At 35.4% G+C, this 21425-nt stretch overlaps 1 protein-coding gene across 11 annotated transcripts in view; it reads right to left on the bottom strand.

Annotated features, from left to right (window-relative positions):
• Window positions 1-21425, bottom strand: part of Cep63 (centrosomal protein 63) — a 52044-nt gene that overhangs the window by 20575 nt on the left and 10044 nt on the right. For 10 of the 11 annotated variants that reach the window (XM_015487024.2, XM_015487026.2, XM_015487021.2 and 7 more), the window contains 4 exons: window positions 21213-21390; window positions 6580-6675; window positions 5651-5773; window positions 1251-1364 (listed from right to left, as the gene is read on the bottom strand). In XM_015487024.2, coding sequence (XP_015342510.1) covers window positions 1251-1364; window positions 5651-5773; window positions 6580-6675; window positions 21213-21390 — 511 coding nt within the window. The remainder of the gene's footprint in view (window positions 1-1250; window positions 1365-5650; window positions 5774-6579; window positions 6676-21212; window positions 21391-21425) is intronic. The other variant, XM_048794450.1, reaches the window with a different exon arrangement.

A 21425-nucleotide genomic window follows, 5' to 3' on the forward strand; every position in this document is an offset into this window, starting at 1 on the left:
CAAATAGCCTGTTTAAAAACAAAAACAAAACTTCTGTCTAGCTCTCTTAACCAGTCTCCTCTCATTCTATAAACTGAAATAACTACTAACCTTGACAGATTGTCATATTAAACAAATAACATATAAACTGCATATAGGAAGCAGAGAAGCAGAGGTGGTGTCTAGAACATAACAGATGGTCACAAATATTCATTTCCCTCTATGTTCTCATTTTTTAATTAAAAAAGTAAGTCAGGTGTGGTGGTGCATGCTTGTAGTCCCAGTGGCTTAGGAGGCTGAGACAAGAGTATCATAGGTTCAAAGCCAGCCTCAGCAATTTAGCAAGACTGAAAGCAACCTACTGAGGTCCTGTGTCAAAAAAAAAGGGGTGGGGGGCTAGGATGTGTATTAAGCACTCTTAGGTTCAATCCCTGGTACCTCCCCTACCCCCGAAAAAAAGGAGCTACAAATATCCTAAAAAGACAAATACCTAAATTAGGTATCTATATGGGTGTGTGTCTGTTTATTTGTTTATTGATGCCAGAGGTTGAACCCAGAGGCAGTTAAGCACTCAGCCACATCCCCAGCCCTTTTTTATTTTTCATTTTGAGATAGGATCTCACTAAGTGCTGAGGCTGGCTTTGAACTTGAAATCCTCCTGCCTTAGCCTTTCAAGTCACTAGGATTACAGGGCAGGCCATTATTTTTGTTTAAGCTACTAGTTCTTCATAAAAATTTCTACCACTGTTCTAAGTGTTTCTGCAACCAAAAAGATACTACTTTTAGTTACGTACACAGCAATGCAGTGTGACTCTCTCAGCTTTTGTTTCCAAACAAGCAGACCAGCTGAGCTTAGGCACCTCAGTGGAGGTATCTAATTATCAGAGAGATAAATCCAGGCATAGACAGAAGTAGAGAGAGCCAGGAGACCAATGAAAAGGAGAAAAGAGAGAAGAGTGGAAGAGAGAAGGGAAGGACAGAGAGACCAAGATTAGGAGAGTGCACCTGAGAGAGCAAAGGAGCAGGCAGTTTGGTTAGAAGAGTGAGCCTGGAGGTGTGACTGCTGCTCTGCAGGAGGGAGGGGAAGGTGTCCTGAGCATGTCTAATTGTTGAAAAGGATAGGCCCATAAGGAGAGGAGAGTGGATTTACTACACAAGAAAGAAAGCGGGCTTAGCAGAGAGAAGCTGAGAAAGAAGGAAGTTGCATTACCATAGGTCAGATTTAATCAAAACCTATCTGCCTCTCATTATGTTAAAATGTCTTAACTTACCTGAATTATCTCTGATTGTTCAGCTAGAGCCTTCCTTTGTGCCTCCAGAGAAGATACCTGTTGCTGATAAATCAAGCGCTGCTTCTCCCAGTCCAGCGATTTCTGACGAAATTCCTGAGGAGCCAATTAAGGTACTTAACTTTTAAGTGCTTCCCCTTGCTGTCACTACTTCCCAGATTCACTTTTGCTTTAATGTTTCCCCACTTCCCTGGATACACTTGCACCTTTCTCCACAGCAGGAGCCCCATTACTCACTTAGCTGACAGAACTGCAGAGCAATACTGAATTCCTCTCATACTGTGCCTTTGGATATCTGTCTTTCTAAATTTAACACCCTAATGGTGAAAAGTATGAAACACAGATGTTGAACAGAGGGTCCATAACCATCTTCACAGATTTGCTGCCACCTAAGGGTTGTTATCATTTTCTAGTGATTTTTCAGAAGACTGTTACTAAGATAACTAAAATTTCAAAATATGACTACATACACCCTCCTTATTCAAATTCTTGATTTCCAGACCCAGGAACTGAACAGATTCAAGTACATGTATGGGTAAGTCCATTGGTAGCCCAATCCTTCTCAGTATTTAAGTCTTAGGAACCAAGTAGATTCAGATAACACAATATCCTTAATAGACAAATCTTTATTACCTCAACAGAAGATCTTGAATAACATGGGAATTCTGACTAAAATTTTATTTATAACCCAAAACTGAAGAGTTCAAAATTAATGCTGGATCAGCAGCAACTCCAGATTGCATGATCAAGAAAAATAAACCCAATCTTTATTAAATGGGGTACATCAAAGGGAAAAAAAAACTATCAGGGTCCCTTCTATGAGGGTCCTTTAGGACCTCAACTCTAGACATCTCATACTCCTTAGGATAATTATTGATAATCAGATTTTTTATATCCTCGCAATCATTCTATTATACATACCAGTACTCATGTGGGTGCTGGGGATACAATGTTTAATAAACAAAATCCTAGCCAACTCAATTGAAGGGCAACATATAACACATTCTTCATACAGTACATTATATGGCAATTTGTTTTTTGGAGAAAACAGAGCATAAAATGTTCAGAGATGGGGGTTGTAATTTTTTAAAGGGGCTAGCCAAACTGAGTAAATAATATTTAAGTAAACATCTAGGGCCATGAAGAAGAAGCTGTACTATTCCAGGCAGAGGGAACAGCCTTGAAGTGGGAACATCCTGATGTGTTTAAGGAGGCTGGTATGGTTGGAAAGGAATGACTGAAAGAGAAAGTAGCAGACAAGATCAGAGAATTAACAGGAAATGAGGCATGTACAGAATTATAACTGGCTTTTAAGAGAAGCTACTCGAAGGTTTTTGTATAGGACATGATTTGACTTTCACTACAACAGAATCACTCTGGTTATTGTGCTGAGAAAAGAAAGGTCAAGAAAGCTACAAAAGAAAGAACTGGGAAACTGAGAAATGGAGCTACCATCACCTGAAATGGCAAATGGTGTTGGGGAGATGAAGAAAAAAGTCAAGACCTTTACTTTGGACATGCTAAGATTGACACAGTTCTAGACATTGTAGTGGATATGTAAAACAGGTAGTTTAATGTTACTCTGTAACAACGAGGAGAGATCACAGCCAGGTATTTGGGAATTGTCAACATACACGATGTTAAAGCTATAAGACTGAAGGAGACCATCAGGGGAGTGAACATAGATATAGACAGACAGACAGATGAGTGTGTCAGAAGATGAGTGTGACATACAGAAGAAAATGTGATGTTTTTCAAAGCCAACTCAAGAAAGTGTTTTGAGGAAGAGGGAAAGACCAGCTGAGTCTAATGCTGCAAAGATAATGAGGATGCTGAGGAGTGGCCATAGGCTTTAGGAATGTGGAGGCCTCCATGCAAATAGCTTCTAAAACACAAGGAGAAAAAAGCTTTACTGAGTATGTGCAAGAAAGTTGGCAGATTATTATTTTTTATTTGTTCTTTTTATATATACATGACAGTAAGGTGTATTTTAACATATACATATTTGGAATATAACTTTAAAATACCCCCCGCCTCCAAAAAAAATAAAGAAAAACTGGGAGAAAAGAACTGGAGACAAGATTAGGTGCCTGAAGTGATTTAGCTGTAAAATGAAAAAGAAAGATGAGACAGAGGAGGGAGGGAGGGGTCAAGAGAGGTTATTTGAGAGAAATCTGGATGCTCGTGGAAAAGATCCAATAAGGCAGATTCAGAAGAGAGAAGGAAAATTGCTACAGGACGTCTTGGGTTCCTCCAGTAGGGAGGGAAGGCAGGGCACCTGGGCACTGACACAAGTAGGTGGGTAGACACAGCGTTAGAAGTCTGAACAGAAAGGAAGCTATCACTTGAAGGTGAGGACATGGGAACAAGTGTGGAAAGACTGAAGAGAAAAGAAGTATGAAAGAGTCACTGTGGAAACTTGGGAGACAAAGAGGAAATACAGTATGATTCCAGGTAGTAGTAGGAGTCATTTCAGTTAAATGACTATGAATTTAAACCTTTTTTTTTTTTTTTGAGAGAGAGAGAGAGAGAGAGAGAATGAGAATTTTTAAAAAATATTTATTTTCTAGTTTTCGGCGGACACAACATCTTTATATGTGGTGCTGAGGATCGAACCCGCGCTGCATGCACACCAGGCGAGCGCGCTACCGCTTGAGCCACATCCCCAGCCCCGACTATGAATTTAAAATAAGGTCCTCCAGCATGGTTAGGTTCAGCCACTTGTGGCAAGCAGAGTGGGCAGAAAGGCAGAATTAACTAGAGCTGTGGTTTTGACAAGCAAAAGGAATGAAGTGAGAGAGGGTCATAGAAGATGGAGGGGAATATAAGGAATATAACCATGAACTTCACACTGGATAAGGACTCTTAAGTGAGAGCACAGTAGACACGGAGCAGTGAAATATACCACAATTCAATCATTTTAAGGAATGGGTAATGATTATTAAGTATCAAAGGATTAAAGGAAATGAGTTGAAAGGATAGAAATGGTGGCTAAAAATGAGATTCTAAAGAGATTGCAAACACTGGTAAAGACAAGGAATGACAAGAGGAAAAAATGAATGAGACAAGGAAGATATCAATATATGTATGAAGGCTGGGAGCAATGGCGAACACTTAGAATCTAAGAAACTTGGAAGATTGAAGCAGGAGGATCACAAGTTCAAGGCCAGCCTCAGCAACTTAAAAGAGACCTTTAGCAACTTAATGAGACCCTGTCTGGAAAAAAGAGAGAGAAAGAGAGAGATACTGGGTTCAATCCCCAGTTACAAAAAAGGAAACAAGAAAGAAAGAATAGGATGCCAAGAAACCCAAGATCAGGGTATTAGAAGCATCATCCTTGTAGACAGTGAAATCCTCAAGAGCTATGATAGGTTATATTATACGTACACTGGTGGGTGGTATGGGTTGATGACATGAACATTAAAAGTGGGGTTTCGGAGGTAGAAAAAGAACAGAAAGGTCAGGAAGTAGCAACGAGGAACAAGAAGGATATAGGAATTCGGGGGAGAAAGTATCAATGAAAAGGGCCAGGGGAGAGCAATATTTGTGTTGAACTGTTCTAAAATTAGAATCAGCTAGGGAAGCTGGACAAAATGCAGATCCCTAGATCCCGTGCCATACTCCTAGAAGGGAATTTTAGAAAGCCTGAAAGACTGAGTGATTCTTAGGTACAGTGAAGAACTAATGAGAAGACAGATGTACAAAGAGGGGCAGTCCTGTGCTGCTCCTTCCATTCTCAGCAGTGTTGACTCACCACCCCCTCTTAGGTCCTCTGGAGCCAACAAACACAATAGCCATGGAGTTACTCAGTAAAAACAAAATCAGGAAAAGTGGAGATGAATACCTTGCTCTATCTAAATGGGAACTGAGAATAAACAATCTGATATACAGAGCACTATGCAGAAAAAAAAAAACAAAAACGTACTTTCAGTATTTACTAAGCCCCTTCTCTACCAGCTGCTTGAGATACAGTAAGTGAGACAAGGATGCTGCTAATGGAGGACCGCCAGATACTGGAGATACTGGGTACAATACTCCTTTCTAGAATATAGTCTCAGACATGGTTGCGATCTCTGGTCCCTGTTGCTTAAATGCTAGTTTCATGCTCCATCATTTTGACAACCAAACAAAAAAATGTCTCTATACATTCCAAAAGCCCTGTAAGGGTACTACTGCGCTGTTGAGTATTACTGATCACCAGTAACCCCATTAACCACAGGGAACCAGGTGATGATAGGAGGTAGAGTGGTTCACCTTCCCACCATTGAAATAGCTCAGTGGCAGTCCTGGAGATGGCAGAAAATTGGTTTCAGGAAACAGCACCATTAGAAACAGCATTTTCCTACATGAAGGCTGAAGTCACTATTGTGATTATTACATACCTCTATTTTTCCAGTTAACCTCTCAATCTCAGTCCGATCCTCCCTGTGATTTTTGGTATTTCCTCTGAATTCCCTTATTTGTTTTTTCTGCAGCTTCTCATAGCTTCTTTTCAGTCTGCCTAACTGTAGACATAGTTATTTAAAATTATTTATTCAAATTTATTTAAAATTTAAGAATTAGTATACAGTGGCAAGGCCACAAATTGGTATTATGAAAGCAAGAGCAGTGCTAACCAATACTACTGAAAATAGACTGAGAACATATTAGATTTGCAATTGAAATACAAAACTGAAACTTACATATGAAAAATAAACTCTAATAAAAATAGAAAAATAAGAGAAAAATAATTTTAAAGAAAATATTAGGTTTTATAACATTAAGCTTGCACTTAAAGACCCTACCACCCACTTCCACCATAAAAACAGCAAATAAAAATTATTTTTCTTTTCTCTAGGTCTATGGTTCTCAAGCCAAAATGCTGTGGGGCACTGATAATCAGTAATAATTAAACCAGAATAAAAGCAGTTTTTCCCAAATCTAAGTAAAATTGAATTAATGGATAGAATTTTCTTATTCCTAAAATTCTGCTTTTGATCCTCCATTATTTAAAATCTATCAAGTGATTTAACTCAAAAAATCAAAATATTAAAATTTTTTGCAATATTTCACAGAATTATATAAAAATATTCTATTATCTTCATATACTCAAACAAGAAACATATTTTATAATTCTTGTTCTAGGCAGTATTGAACAAATAATCAGGCAGGATTTTTTGCCTGGATTTAAGAACAGGGAAATAGATCTCTAGCCCTGTACTTCCCATGGAATAAGTACTTTCAATTTTACGGTAGAAACTGACTCTCATTAACAAAATTCTCAAGGACTAAAGAGACAACTAAACAACATATATTAGAACTAAAATCTCACTTCTTCGTGTAGTTTCTTTAACTCTTGCTTGTACTCCATGGCCATCTCTTGCTTGATTTTTTCATGGTCTTCTACCTGCTGCTTCAACAATCCAACCTAAAAGGAGATAGATGATAGTACTTTTTATTATTAGCTTTGAAACAATAGCCCTGAACATAAAAGTAGGAAATAACCTTTGTACTTACTTTTAAACAAGTTTCAAATGTATAGAACGTACATACGCTCCATGTATGTTTATATATATTGTATATATTTTCAAATATCTAGCTATATTCAGTAATTCATAACACACTCCCCCAAAAATGGAGAACAAACAACTGTTCTAGAATTTCCAGGTTTAGATGAAAATTCACATTGTCTATTTGATTTATTCTCCCCAATCTTTTTCATAAGAAAAACTGATGAAAACAATTTAAAAATATAAAGTTTTTTAAATTTTAGAAACCAAGAATGCTTTACATTAAAAAAGTCTATAAGGGTCTGGGGTTATGGCTCAGTGGTAGAGCACTCGCCTCATACATGCAAGGCCCTGAGTTCAATCCTCAGCACCACATAAAGATAAATAAATAAAATAAACGTATTATGTCCAACTACAACTAAATAAATAAATCAGGTCCTCTTTAATGAAGAGAATTTAATCAAAAACAGATCAAAGATTTTAATAAATATCCTTTCAGCATCTATGGAGATGATAACAAGACTTTTTCCTCAGCTTTATTAGTAAATAAGTTAGATTAGTTGATTTCTTTTGTTGTTTTTGTTCTTTTTAGTGACACATGACAGTAGAGTCAATTTTGACATATCTATACAAACGTGAAATGCATCATATTCTAATTAGGATCCCAGTCTTATGTATGTACATGATGTGGAGATTCACTATGGTGTATCCAGCAGTACTTCTCTTCACAACCAATTAGAATTTCAGTTACAGACAAAAGGAGCTGGAGAACAGGGGCCTGGAGATAGTAATCTCAATCACAATACAGAATAGTAATTCAAAACCAAACAAACAAACAAAAAACTAAAAATAAACTTATAAGACTAAGAAGTTAATACAATTTCAATAAAAAAAATCCTAGTATTTTTTTTGAACTTGAGAAAGTATTCTAAAATTCAAACTAAAGAATATTAAATGTACTCAATAAAAATGGAAGAAAAAACTACTAAGTGAATATTTACCAAATTTCTGGATAAGAGGAAACTTTCTAGCTTAAAGCAAATGTAAAAGTAATTTTAAAATGATGGATATGACTGTGTAAAAATGTAAAACTTCCACATTTTAAAAAATCCAAGTAACAAAATTAAAAGAGTAAGTTAAACTTACTCTTATATACTAATCAAAGGGCTTTAAACTTTTAATATATAAGTAAACTTTTACAAATCAAATTCAGGAAATTACTAAGCTTTCAATAGAGTAATAACATAAGAAAAATGATTCCTACAAAACCTAAATGAACAGTAACCAAAAGAAAATTATAAAAATCAATGGATACAATCAAAGCACATTATATTCATGTATGGAAATGTCACAATGAAACCCATTAATTTGTATAAACAATATGTGCTAATAATTTTTAAAAATGTTTAAAAAATGCCATTGGGCATTTTATGTCTATCAAATTGTAAAGATCTCATAAAATATGATTTACATAAGCCAGTTATTTAGAATCAAGTACCCACAGAGTGTTTAGAAAAATGCAAAGTACAATAACCTTTCTAGAAACCTTTCTATATTAATACTCATAGAAATAGTAAGCATTCATCTGTTCAACACAAATTGAAAAGCCTTAATTATTCATATTTCCTAGCTCATATCTGCTTGAGGATACAAAATTAGCAAGTGAAGGAACAAGAGGTAAGTACAATGATCAGTAGAAACGTACAAGATTTTTCAGCACAAACAGAAGAAAGGAAAGAATCAGATTACCATTATAGTAGACCTGTGGTATCTATCTACTAAAACACATAACTCACCACCAAAAGAACCACACACACACACACAAACTTCCTTAGACTTTCAATAGCTAATGACCCTTTGGCCCTCTGTCACATTTAAGATAGGACAGGCCTACAGAACCTTCAAAGCTTTGAGTGATTTTATAAGACCTATTAACTGACCATGGAATCCTCAAACCCAGCAAAAATTCTTTGACCAAGGTTTTTAAAGTCAAAGGCGAAGGGAGAAAACAAAACAAAACAAAACAAATAACCCATCACTTTCCACTCTACAATATTTCACGATCCCTCTTATTTGGCTCTTCATCTATGTCCCAAAAGAACTCAGATCCCAAAGAGAGGGTTTGCTGGCATGACCTTACAACCCATTTGAAGATGCCTGCCCTTGATAGTCTCTCCTTCCTCAGATTCTTGGCATAATGTGACATGTGGATTCCCTGAAGAGCACAGAAGAGGTTCTAGTTCAATCTAAGTTTCTCTGACCTCTTAGCAATTGGATCTCTTCATCCACCACTAACAGGTTAAATAAATACCCAAATTACACATAGCCTACCTATCAAATAAAGAGAGGCAGAAAGACAAAATATTTTCAAGACAAAACAGCAATAGAGAATCTCCAGGTAATTATCCTAATAAATAAGGAAATGCAGATGACAGAGTGACAAAGTCTAAAGAAACTCAGAGAAAAAATACAAAGATACTAACCAATGAGTGCATATTAGATTTGCAAACTAAAATGCCAGAACAAACCCTCCAACTCCAACTGAAATCTCTTTTCAATACACTATACAGTTAAAGTTAATAGCAAGTCCATCCCAAAACTGTACTAGAGAGTATGAGTATGAGAGAGAGAGAGAGAGAGAGAGAGAGAGAGAGAGAGAGAGAGAGAGAATGAATGAATGTGTGTGTTTGTGTGTGTGTGAAATCTGGAAAATTTATTCTGAAAAAACACACCAAAAGCAACATGTAGAATTTGCTCCCCTCATCCAGAAAATCATATTGACACTGGAAAGGAAAAATTGAGACCTTCAATTTCCAGTTCATTGTATTATTAATTATAATGTAACACTAAATCATTGATCAATAACAGAAGTGAGAATATCAACTGTTAATGAAGTTAACATGACCAAGATAGTCACAGAACTTCTAGTCCTTCACATTACTCTGTTTTTACTACTTTCTAGAGTAAAAGAAGTTAAAAAAATTTATAAAATTTATTAATATAAAAAAACAATTAACTAAGTAAACAAGGACAAACATACTTTGTATAAATATAAAGATAAATGCAAAAATTGGCAAGAATTTTAGTATGTAAGGGGGAAAGGAAGCATGATAAATCATGTAATTCTCAGAAGTTACCATTGCTATTAGCAATTTCCAAACTTTTCCAGGCCCAAATGGAGGGGGAAAAATGCATGTTTTCAACCACTCAAATAGGAACTGGCTACTGGTTTATTTTTAAATAAACTTTAACTGAAAGAAATAAATACACAGAAAAGTTCAGCAGAGAATAATCCTCTCAATTTTGGCCACCATTCCAAGCAGACTGCCTCTTCCTCTGCAATAGTCACTGCCTCTTTCTCCACAGGTAACCACTACTCTGACTTTGAATATTCTCAGTCAGTTTTGCTTTGTCTCTTTTCTTACTTTATATAAATGATGCTATCATACACACAGAATAATGATTCCATACATACGGTATGTTCTCCGGGGCTGGTGCTTTCACTCAACATGATGTTTTTAAGAGTCATCCATACTGCTGCCTGGAGCAAAAGCTCATTCTTTTTAATGCTATATTGTCTTCTACTGTATGGATACATAACTTAAAAAATCTTTTTTATCATTCGTGGACATGTGAGCTATATTCAGCTTCGAGTTACTAAGAATAGTGCTGTTAGGAACAGAAGTACCACATATTTGTATTAGGAATAGAACTGCCACATTGTAGTGTAACTTCAGTAGATAACTGGCAGTTTTCAAAAGGGATTATACTAATTTACATTACCACCAATAATGTAAATTCCAGCTACTTCATGTTCTTATGATAACTCACTATTCATAGTTTTTTAACTTTTAGTCATTCTGGTGAATATCTAGTGGTATCTTGCAGTTTTAATTTGCATTTTTCTCATAACCAGTGAAATGGAGCACTTTTTTACATGCTTATTAGCCATTTCAATGTTTTCTCCAGGTAATTATGAAATGGCTATGAAAATTTTTTTGCGTATTCTGCCATACAGTTAACCTCTTATTAAACTAAAGAAGTTTTAGCTGGGTTAGCTGGGCACCTTGACACATGCCTGGAATTCCAGTCACTAGGGAGGCTGAAGCTGGAGGATCACAAGTTTGAGATCAGTCTGGGTAACTTAGCAAGACCCTGTCTCAAAATAAAAAATAATTTCAAAAGGGCCGGGGATGTAGCTCAAGGTACCCTTGGTTCCATCCCCAGTACCACAAAATAATAATAATAATAATAATAATAATAATAATAATAATAACAACAACAACAACTTTATCTATTCTTTGTTGCTATGCATTGTAAAAAGGTTTGTGATTTTAACATAGTCCAAAATCAAACCATTAACCTTTTCCTTTACAATTATTGTTTAAAAAATCTTTTCCCTATCCCCTCATCACATATTTCTAACATATTTTCTAAAATCATCTTCTAGAATATTTTTAAGCATTTCATATTAAAATCTATAATCCATCTACAACTGAATTTGGTGTATGATACAAAGTAAAAGTAAAAAATCTTTCTTTTGTACCCCATTTTACTATTGTTGTGCCATTTATGGAAAAGAATCCCACTACCCTTCAGTATTGTCATTAATCAAATGTTCACATGTGAGGTCTCTCTATTATGGAACCCGATTCTGTCAAACTGTGTGTTTTTCTATCCTTGCAATAATAACACAAGATTATACTAGAAAGGAACCACCATATGAGCCAGTTTGAGTATTGCTAAGTTACCCAGACTGATCTCAAACCCACTCCTTAGTATTTATCCAGAAGAACTAAAATCAGCATACATGCATACCAATGTTTACAGCAGCACAACTCACAATAGCCAAGATATGGAACCAGCCTAGGTGAATAAGGCTGAATGAATAAGGGAACTGTGGTACATATTGTGTATACACAATGGAGTTCTACACAGGCATAAAGAAGAATGAAATTATGTCATTTGCTGGTAAATGAATGGAACTGGAGAACATTATGCTAAGTAAAATAAACCAGACTCAGAAAGTCAAGGGTTTTTCTCAAAAGTGAAAGCTAAAGAGAAAAAAGGAACTTAGATTTCGTGAAAACAAAAGGGAGATCAGTAGAGTAGAAGCAGGGGATCAATGAGGGGGTGGAGAAAAGGGGGAAGAACTAGGGAATGAAGTTGACCAAATTATACTAGGTACATATCATAAATATACCACAATACATTCTAACTTTAAATAAAACTATAATGCATTAATTTAAAATAAATATAGATAGAAAGAAGGAAGACCAAGAGAGTAAAGGAAGAGGGGGAGGGGGAAGGAAGAGGGAGGGAAAGGGGTACTACTGGGGGCTGAAACGGAGAAAACTATGTTACATGCATTTATGAATGTCAAAATGAACCCTACTATTAGGATAATGCACTAAATATTTTAAATATTCATCTAAATAATCATACTGTCTCATACTAAGTCTTCCAACTTAATTCCTCATCAAAATGTCTTGGTTACTTCTATACACATTTTGGAATTACCCTTGTCAGTTTTCATTTGAAAATACATTGGGATTTGATTAGAATAACAACTAAATATCTCTATATATCAATTTTGGTAAAACCAATGCCTTTAAAATACTGAGTTCAAGAATATACTCTAGTCCTTTCATTTATTTCAGCTTTAGCTTCTCCCCATAATTTAGAGTTTTCTTTATGACTTTTTTTTTTGGGGGGGGGGGGGGCATTGACCAGGATGAACTCGGGAGCACTCAACCACTGAGCCACATCCCCAGCCCTATTTTGTATTTTATTTATAGACATGGTCTCACTGAGTTGCTTAGTGCCTCGCTTTTGCTAAGGCTGGCTTTGAACTTGTGGTCCTCCTGCCTCAGCCTCCCAGCTTCTGGGATTACAGGCAGATGCCACAGTGCCAAACTTCTATATGACTTTTATCTCTCAGATTTACTATATTTGGTGCTTTTTCTGTTACTCTTATCAATGATATCATTTTAAACATCTTTTCTAACTGCTTTTTGCTGATAAAGAGAATTCAATTAATTTTTATAGAGTAACCTTGAATTAAGCAATCTGCTATATTCATTTATTCTAAAAGTTTGTAGATTCTTTGGATTTTCTATGTATACAAATAAGTTAGGTACTAATTATAACAATGGCATTTCTTCCTCCCTAATCCTTATAGTTTTTATTTATTTTTTCTGGCTTTACTGCACTGTCTAAACCTCCACTAATTACAATGATGGAAAAACAAAGCAGTGATACTGGGCATCCTTGATTCATATACAATCTCTGAAATAAAGCTTTTGATATTTTAAAGTTACTTGCTACATGTTTCTTTTATAATCTTTTATCAGATTAAGGAAGTTTTAGTTCTAGTTTGCTGAGTTATACTGATTACAAATGGTAAACCAACCTTGAATTTCTAGGCCAAACCTAACTTGATCACAATATGATACCCTTCTCATATATTGCTACATTAAGTTTGCTAATATTTTCTTTCAGTTTTAAACCCACGTTCATATGAAATTGGCCCATAATTTTCTTTTCCTGTTATGTCCTTATTAGGTTTTGAAACCAAGATTATGCTGTTTTATAAAAGGAGTTAGGAAAATCTTTCCTTTTTTCAGCCCTCTGAAAAATTTTTTATACAACCAGTGTCTCAGTCAGCTTTTTTCACTGCTGCAACCAAAAGATCTGACAAGAACAACATTTAGAGGAGTAAATGCTTATTTAAGGCTCACACTTACAGAGGTCTCAATCCACAGGCAGTCAACACTCAAGCTCTAGACCCAAGGTGAGGCAGGATATCATGGTGGAAGGGCATGAGGAGGAAAGCAGCTCAGAACTCGGCCACCAAGAAGTAGAGAGAGACTTCAGCTCACAAAATCTATTCTTAGCTCACAAAATATATTCCCAAAAGGCACGCCCCAATGGCTCACTTCTTCCAGCCACACTGTACTGCCTAAAGTTATCACCTATTTAATACCTATCAGAGGATTAATGCGCTGATTATGTTAAAGAAATTTTAACCCAAGCATTTTACCTCTAAATTTTCTTGCATTTTCTTTCTCAGACATGAGCTTTTGAAGGACACCTCACATCTAAACCATAACAACTAGTGTTACTTAATCCTTATAATGTCTAGTAGAATTCACCACTGAAGCCAATTGGGACTGAAAAATTTCTCCATCAAAGTTTTCAATGACAGATTTAGTAAGTGGGATACTATTCACATGTTTCAACTTTTCTTGTGTGCTATACTTTTCTAGGAATTTTTCTATTACATCTAAATTTTCTATTGGGGGCATATTGTCATTCACATTATCCTCTTATAGCATTTACACTAAATAGGCTCTATAGTGGGTTTTCTTTTTAAATGCAAACATTAGTTATCATTTTCTTTCTTCATTAGTCTTATCAAGTTTATCACTTTTATTAAATTGTTTCCTAAGAACCAATCACGGCTTTGTTCATCCTCTCTTATACATTTCTATTTCATTAGTTTCTATTCCTATCTCCACTGTATCTTTTCTTCTTCTTTCTTGGCCTTTATTTGCTGTTATTTTTTTCCCTAATATCTATTTCTATCTCTCTAACTGCCCCACCCCACCCCCAGCCTGAACACAGGGCTTTGTGCATACTAGACAAGCGCTCTATCACTGAGTTATACCCCCAGCCAATTTTTTCTAATTTTAGATCACTGCTTTTCAATATTTCTAATCTCTCTATATGTAACGTGTGTATACATACACATACACAAACACACACTTTTGTTTTTGTGTTGCTGGAACTGGAGATTGAACCCAGGGCATTGCGATGCTAAGCATATGCTCTACCAGTGAAATACATACACTCCCAGCCTCCATAAGTTTTGATACACAGAAAGTTGGCTTTCATTCAATCTAAAATTATTTTCTAATTTTCACTGTGATGTCTTCTTGACTCATGAATAATCAAACACTTGAGAATTTTCTGGTTGTGTTTTGTTGTTTTGATTTTTTTTTTTGTTCAAAAATATAAGTCAATTCTTTGAAATATGTTGTGAACTGCTTTATGGTTGTAGTGGTAAATATTTTCTTGAAAAGAATGTGCACTTGGCAGCAATTAGGTACAATCCTCCATTTAGACTAATTAGGTCAAGTTTATTAATCTTGATTACATCTATTTTTGTCTACTTGTTCCATCAATTATTGAGAGTTGTATTAAAGTCTTCTATAATCATAGATTATAGATTATCACCACGAATTTAATTATTCCCTAAATTCTGTCCATTTTTACTTTGTATTTTTTAAGGCTATGTTATTAAGTACTTATAAAATTGAAACAACCAAACCAAATGAACTGATTCCTTCATGATTTTAAAATGTCCCTAGATCTCTAGCCTTGCTATAGGCCCTAATGTTTACTTTGTCTCATGCTCAGTTTTCTTTTGGAATTCTTTCATGGAACATCATTTCCAAACTTTTATTTTCAAACGTTGTTGTTTTTAATTTCCTTCTTCCTAAATTCTTTAGTCTTAGCAAGCTCTTTCCCTAATCTCTCTAGATGAAATATTATCTCGCTGACTTTCACAGCCTTCCCTATTTTTTCATATATGCTTTTTATGGGTATAAATTTCCCTCTGAGACATTTCAACCGCATCCTACAAGTTTGCTGTATTTTCATTATCTTTCCATTAAAAGTATTTTCTAATTTCCATTGTGACTGCTTCTTTGATCCATGAATTATTCAGAACTTTGTCTTAATTTTCAAATATATACAGATCTCTCAAGTTATCTTTTTCTAACTTGTCTCTGCTATGTTCAAAGGAAACATATCTATAATTTCAAGGCTTTGAATTGCATTGAAATTTACTTTTTGGCCCAGGATATGGTCAATTTTGTTAAGAGATCTGTTTGTGTTAGAAAAGAATGTGTACTCTGCAGTTCTGTTGTGTAATATTCTATAAATTGGGTCAAGTTTGTTGATCATGCTGCTCAAATCTGTATTCTTACTGATGTTTGTCTCTTCTTCCATCAGTCACTAAGAAAAATGTCAAAATCCCAACTAAGATTGTAGCTTCATCTATTTCCCCTTGTAGTTATGACACTTTCTGTATACATATGAGGGATAGAGGAAAAGAAAGAATTTTATTTTAAAACTATTTATACATACTTACAGAATGTTTCAGAACTGTCCCTCTGAGGGATGGAAAGCTGGAGATTTTATCCATTTATTTCAGTGCCTCCACTCCTTGGCTTGCCCTGAAGTGCTAACTTCCCTACACTTCTGGATTTCACCTGAGCAGTTTCCAAGGACCCAGAGAGAGAAGCATAGTGTGGTGGAATGCTGGCTATGCACAGGAAGCTGCACACAGCAGCTAAAATAAAAGCAGGAGCAAAAAGGATGTGATACGGGGCACGAAGAATGTCCATAATAATTACACACCCTGAAATTTCAAAATTTGTCATTATGAAGTGCTTCTCTTCACCTGTAATAATATTCTTTGCTTCTGCTTCAAATATCCTTTTTCTGATTTGAATATCACTACACCACCTTTCTACATCAAGTGTTTTCAAGGGATATAATTTTATTTTACCTCTTACTTCCAACCTTCTTATGCCTTTATAATTATCAAAAATAGTAATTAATTATTTTAACTCAGTTTACCCATTTTATCTTTTAATAAGGCCAGCTACAGCATTTATATTTAGCAGACCTGTTTAGAATTAAATCTATCATCTTAGTACATTTAAATTTGTACTTAATAAGCTGTGTACTTTCCTCCCTCCTGATGTACCTTCTTTGAGACTAATTACTTTTTATCATTCCATTTTTCTCCTTCTATTAGTTTGGAAGATATACTCTACATAGTACATACTTTCAATGGTTTACACAAAGTTAAAACATGGTTTTATCACATAACAAGTTGTTTCAGTTATTAGCCTTTTCATCAATGTGAAGAAAACACCAGACAAGACCAAGTTAGAAAAGGAAGTTTATTTAGGACTCATGGTTTCAGAGGTCTCTGGTCCATAGATGGCCAACTCCACTGCTCTGAGCCCAAGATGAGGCAGCACATCATAGCAGAGGGGCCTAGAAGAGGAAAGTTGCCCAGCTCCTGGCGGATTCAGAAAGCAGAGAGGAGCGAGATGGGATGCAGGGCATGCCCCCAGTGAACCACCTCTTCCAGCCTCGCCACACCTGCCTACAGTCAATCCATTCAAACTAGGATAGACTGATTAGATTGCAGCTCTCACGCTCGAATCATTTTACCTCTGAATGTTCCTGCATTGACAGGAGCTTTTGGGGTACACCTCGTGTCTGAACCATAACACAATCCGAATGTTAATTAGCAGTTTTACCAATTCCCAGGCAATCCAAGTACTACAGAAAGACTTAAATTCATTTGTTCCTAACTTGAATCAAATATGCCATCACTGCCACCATAATTCCACATATACGTTAAACTCAAAAGTCTAATGCTGTTGAATAAAGTCAATATTCATTTAAATTTACCCATATGTTTACTGTTGTTTTCTCTTTCTTCCTACAACTCTGACCTTCCATAAGGGATATTCTCCTTCTACCCGAAGAACATTCTTTAATATCTCCTGATATATGCTTTGTGACAAATTCTGAAAATGTCTGTTTCATCTTTATTTTGGATATAGAATTCTGATTTGGCAGGGAGGAAAGGTCATTTTCTCTCCTTTTTGATATTATTCCATTGGGTTCAGGTTTCACTGTTTTGGCTGACAAGTCAGCTGTTCAGATTGTTTATAGATCATTTTTCTTTCATTGCTTTTCAGATTTTATCTTTGTCTTTAATTTTCAACACAAATAAACCTTTCTTTTTATTTATCTTGCTTAAGATGCTTGGCCTTCTTGTGTGGTGGGTTAGTCAGCTTTTCATTGCTGTGACATACACCAAGAGAAAAACAACTTAAAGGAGAAGAGATTTATTTTGGCTCACGGTTTTAGCAATTTCAGTCCATGGCTGGCCAGCTTTGGTGCTCTGGACCTGAGGTGAGGCAGACCTTCATGGCAAAAGGGCCTGGCAGAGGAAAGCTGCTCAACTCAAAGTAGCCACAAAGCACAGAGAGAGCCAAGAAGGGGCCAGGGACGAGAGGTAGTCCCAAGGGCATGACTCCAGTGATGCTCCATCTGCCCACAGTTCTCACCACCTCCCAGTAGTCTGTTCAAATTGTTAATCCATAAAATGAATTAATTCACTAGACCAGAGAACTCTGAAACCAAGAGTCCTCGTGATCCAATCATATCCAGAAAGCCCTATCTCCGAACACTGCTGTATGGGGAACCATGCCTTCAAACACAAAACTTTGGGGAACATTCCACACCCAATCAAAACATTCACTTTTGGCAAAATTGGCCAATATCTCTTCAAATATCACTTGTGCCCATTCACATTCTTCTTTCTCCTTCAAGGATTCTAAAAATACTTATGTTACACCTTCTCATAGCATCCTCTTTCTCTTATGCTTTCATATACACTTTCTATGTTTTGTGCTTCATTCCAGACATTTTCTTCTTGTCGTAGCTTCCAGTTCATCATGATCTCAATCTTTAAGGCCTCATTTCACTTTTTGTATAGTTTTCAATTCTTTCTTGAAACCCTCAATTTTAGTAACACTATAAACTCTGAGCAGGATAATGCCAATATCTAGATTTGTCATAGGTCTGTTTCTATTTTCTATTGTTTCTACTGTTTGTCATTCTTGTTGTCTTGTGTCCTTGTGCATCTGGAGTTAGTTTCTGAGTGTGTACTATGCATTGTATTTGCACAATTATTTGAAGAATTACGTTGAAACCTAGAATGGTGTTTTCTTCTTTGGAGAAAAATTTGAGTTTGTTTCTTCCAGGTTCCTGGAAGCCCCAGCACTTTAGAGATGCCCAGGGAGAACAGCACTCTAAGATCACCTTAAACTGATTTCAGTGATTTAAATGTCTGAAGCTGAATGGTATTTTCAAAAGGATCTATTCTGTATCTGGTCCATTCTGGGCCCATAACTAAACTACGGAAGGGTTCAGAGCCACCACGATACATCAAAAAATTTAAATACTTTTGAGTGGTCATTATCAATCAGACACTGCTATATAAATAAAATTAAATCTTCACATTTAATGTTTACATTTATAGTAAATTTAAAAAAAAGAGGAGGGGGAAAAAGTTAAATGCTGTTAGAGGAAGAATTTAGAGAAATGGGAGTCAAGTTTTGCATAGATGATAGGAAAAGGGGCTAAATAACAAATTATGTGTGTGTGTGTGTGTGCGCACACACATGGGGACAATGCTTGAGATCAAACTCAGGTATCACATGTGCTAGGCAAGCATTCATTCTACCACTGAGCTACATCCTCGATCTTCAATCCTAACTGATCATTTTATTTATATGATTCATATTTTTCAAAGCCATTTCATATACAATAACTCAATCTTTACAACAATACTGTAATGTAAGGATTAAATCCAAATTTTGCACACAATAAAACAGGCTCAAAAAGGTTAAATGACTTGTCTAAAACCAGTCAGCTAAAAAGAGGCAGAGCCAGAACTCCAAATTCCTTAATTTGTTCTGTAGGAAGTTAGAAGAAAACAGCAGCAAAAACATCCTTTAAAACCAACCCAATCCCAACACCATAATCATAAAACTCATAAAGCATTCACTTTCAATTGCCTGTACTAAATGCTCTTCCAAGTATGTTCTGTAGGTGGCTGGAGCTGGTTGGACAGCAAATGAAATGACAAAAACTTAAGTTTTAATTTGTAGTTCTTATATCATGTACTGCTCAAATCAGTTTATGATACACTTGAAAGAATTGTTTTAACACAACACAATTTCACAAACTCCACAGAATAGATGTCCATTGTTATTAGCATTTGATAACAGTACATTACTTCTAGAAATTTTATCAATTTTAAGCATTCCAATCAATGAAGAAATTGACCAAGCTGCAACTCTAAATTTCTTAATATGTCCCCATGCCAAATTTGTAATCTTCAAATCCTTACCATCTAATCTATCTATACAGTCCTTTAACTTCTCTACAAATCAGTAAACAATGACACTAATATCCATCAAACCAAGCTAGATGAACAAGTTCAAACCTGGCCTAGAGTGACTAAATAGTCTCATAATCTCAAATACAGGAATTTCTTTAATGGGTTTCTAACAAAATAAACAACTTATGTATTGCTTTGAACCAAAGTGCCAGCCAACTATTAAAGATTCTCTTGAAAAGTATGAAATATTTTTATCAAGCATAGCCCTTTCCATTTTACATGAAGCATTTCTAAATTACTTTTTTAAAAAAATTTTTTAGTTGTCAATGGACATTTTTTAAATTTATATGTGGTGCTGAGAATTGAACCCATTGCCTCACATATGCTAGGCAAGCACTCTACCACAGAGCCACAACCCTAGCCCCTCTTGGTAAGAGTCATCACCCAAATCACAACTCAATGTGTGCCATTCATGGAAGTGTACCTGAGTAAGCTGACAACAGCCTTGACGAGTAGTGACCCTATAGTAGCTAACATAGATCAACAGAATGGGGCTTGGGATTACTGCTTGCCTCAGTCATTTTGAGACTGACATTGACTCCCTCAGTCATTTTGAGACTGACATTCATGCCAGAAACTCAGAGATAATATTTGGACTTATAAATGCTTCTGGTTTTCCTTCCAATACTCAGTGTACTTCTTCCTACTGTACCTATTAAATTATGAGAAATAAATCAGCAAATATTATTAAACTTTTCCCCAAAATTACCAGTATCAGTAGATAGTAGGACTGTAAGTAATTTTTGTTTTCCTATTTTCCTTCTTTTCTCTTAATTTCCAAAAAAGATAAATATAATTTTGGGGGGCTGGAGTCATGGCTCAATAGTGGGGCGCTTGCTAGCATATGTGAGGCACTGAGTTCAATCTTCAGCACCACATAAAAATAAATAAATAAATAAAGGTATTGAGTCCACCTACAGCTAAAAAAAAAAAAAAAAAAAAGGTAGGCATAATTTTTTAAAGAATTTTCTTTTAAGACTACAAGAGCAAACTAGTGAACCTGGGATCAACTTTAATTTTTTTTTTTTTAACTAGCCATACAATGAAGTCCAAAACAACTTCACTCAATTCAGTGAATGTTAATATGAACATGTAATAATTTTAATGATGACAATTATACAATGATCATGTGATACTCTTTTATATTTTCTTAAATAAATTATATACATATTAAATATAAATGTAAACAGGATAAAACTGATCCTTGAAATAACTATTAATATTCTTATACAATTTCACAATGAGTTTTTCTTTTAAAACATACCATCAGAATTAGAATAAAAAACTTAACTTGATACACAAATGCTTTCTTTAAGAAATAGTTAAATAAAAAAATAGTTTAATAAACAAAGCAAAGTCAAATTATCAAAATAAGAGAATCAATTGTTTTACCTCTTTTTGTTTTATATCCAACTGACTCCTGAGAGTCTTAAGTTCCTGTTCACGGATGTCCAAGCAAGTTTCTAGAGCATGTGTCTGCCCCTCCCATTCAGATTTTTTATGAGCCACCATTATGTCAATCTGTTTCATGAGCTCTTGTAGTTCTGCTTCACAGGATGTCAAGAATGCCCTTTAAATAAGAAAAAACATTAAGAACACAGACAT

The sequence above is a fragment of the Marmota marmota genome, unplaced genomic scaffold, assembly GCF_001458135.2.
Source record: "Marmota marmota marmota unplaced genomic scaffold, marMar, whole genome shotgun sequence".
Taxonomy (NCBI): Eukaryota; Metazoa; Chordata; class Mammalia; order Rodentia; family Sciuridae; genus Marmota; species Marmota marmota.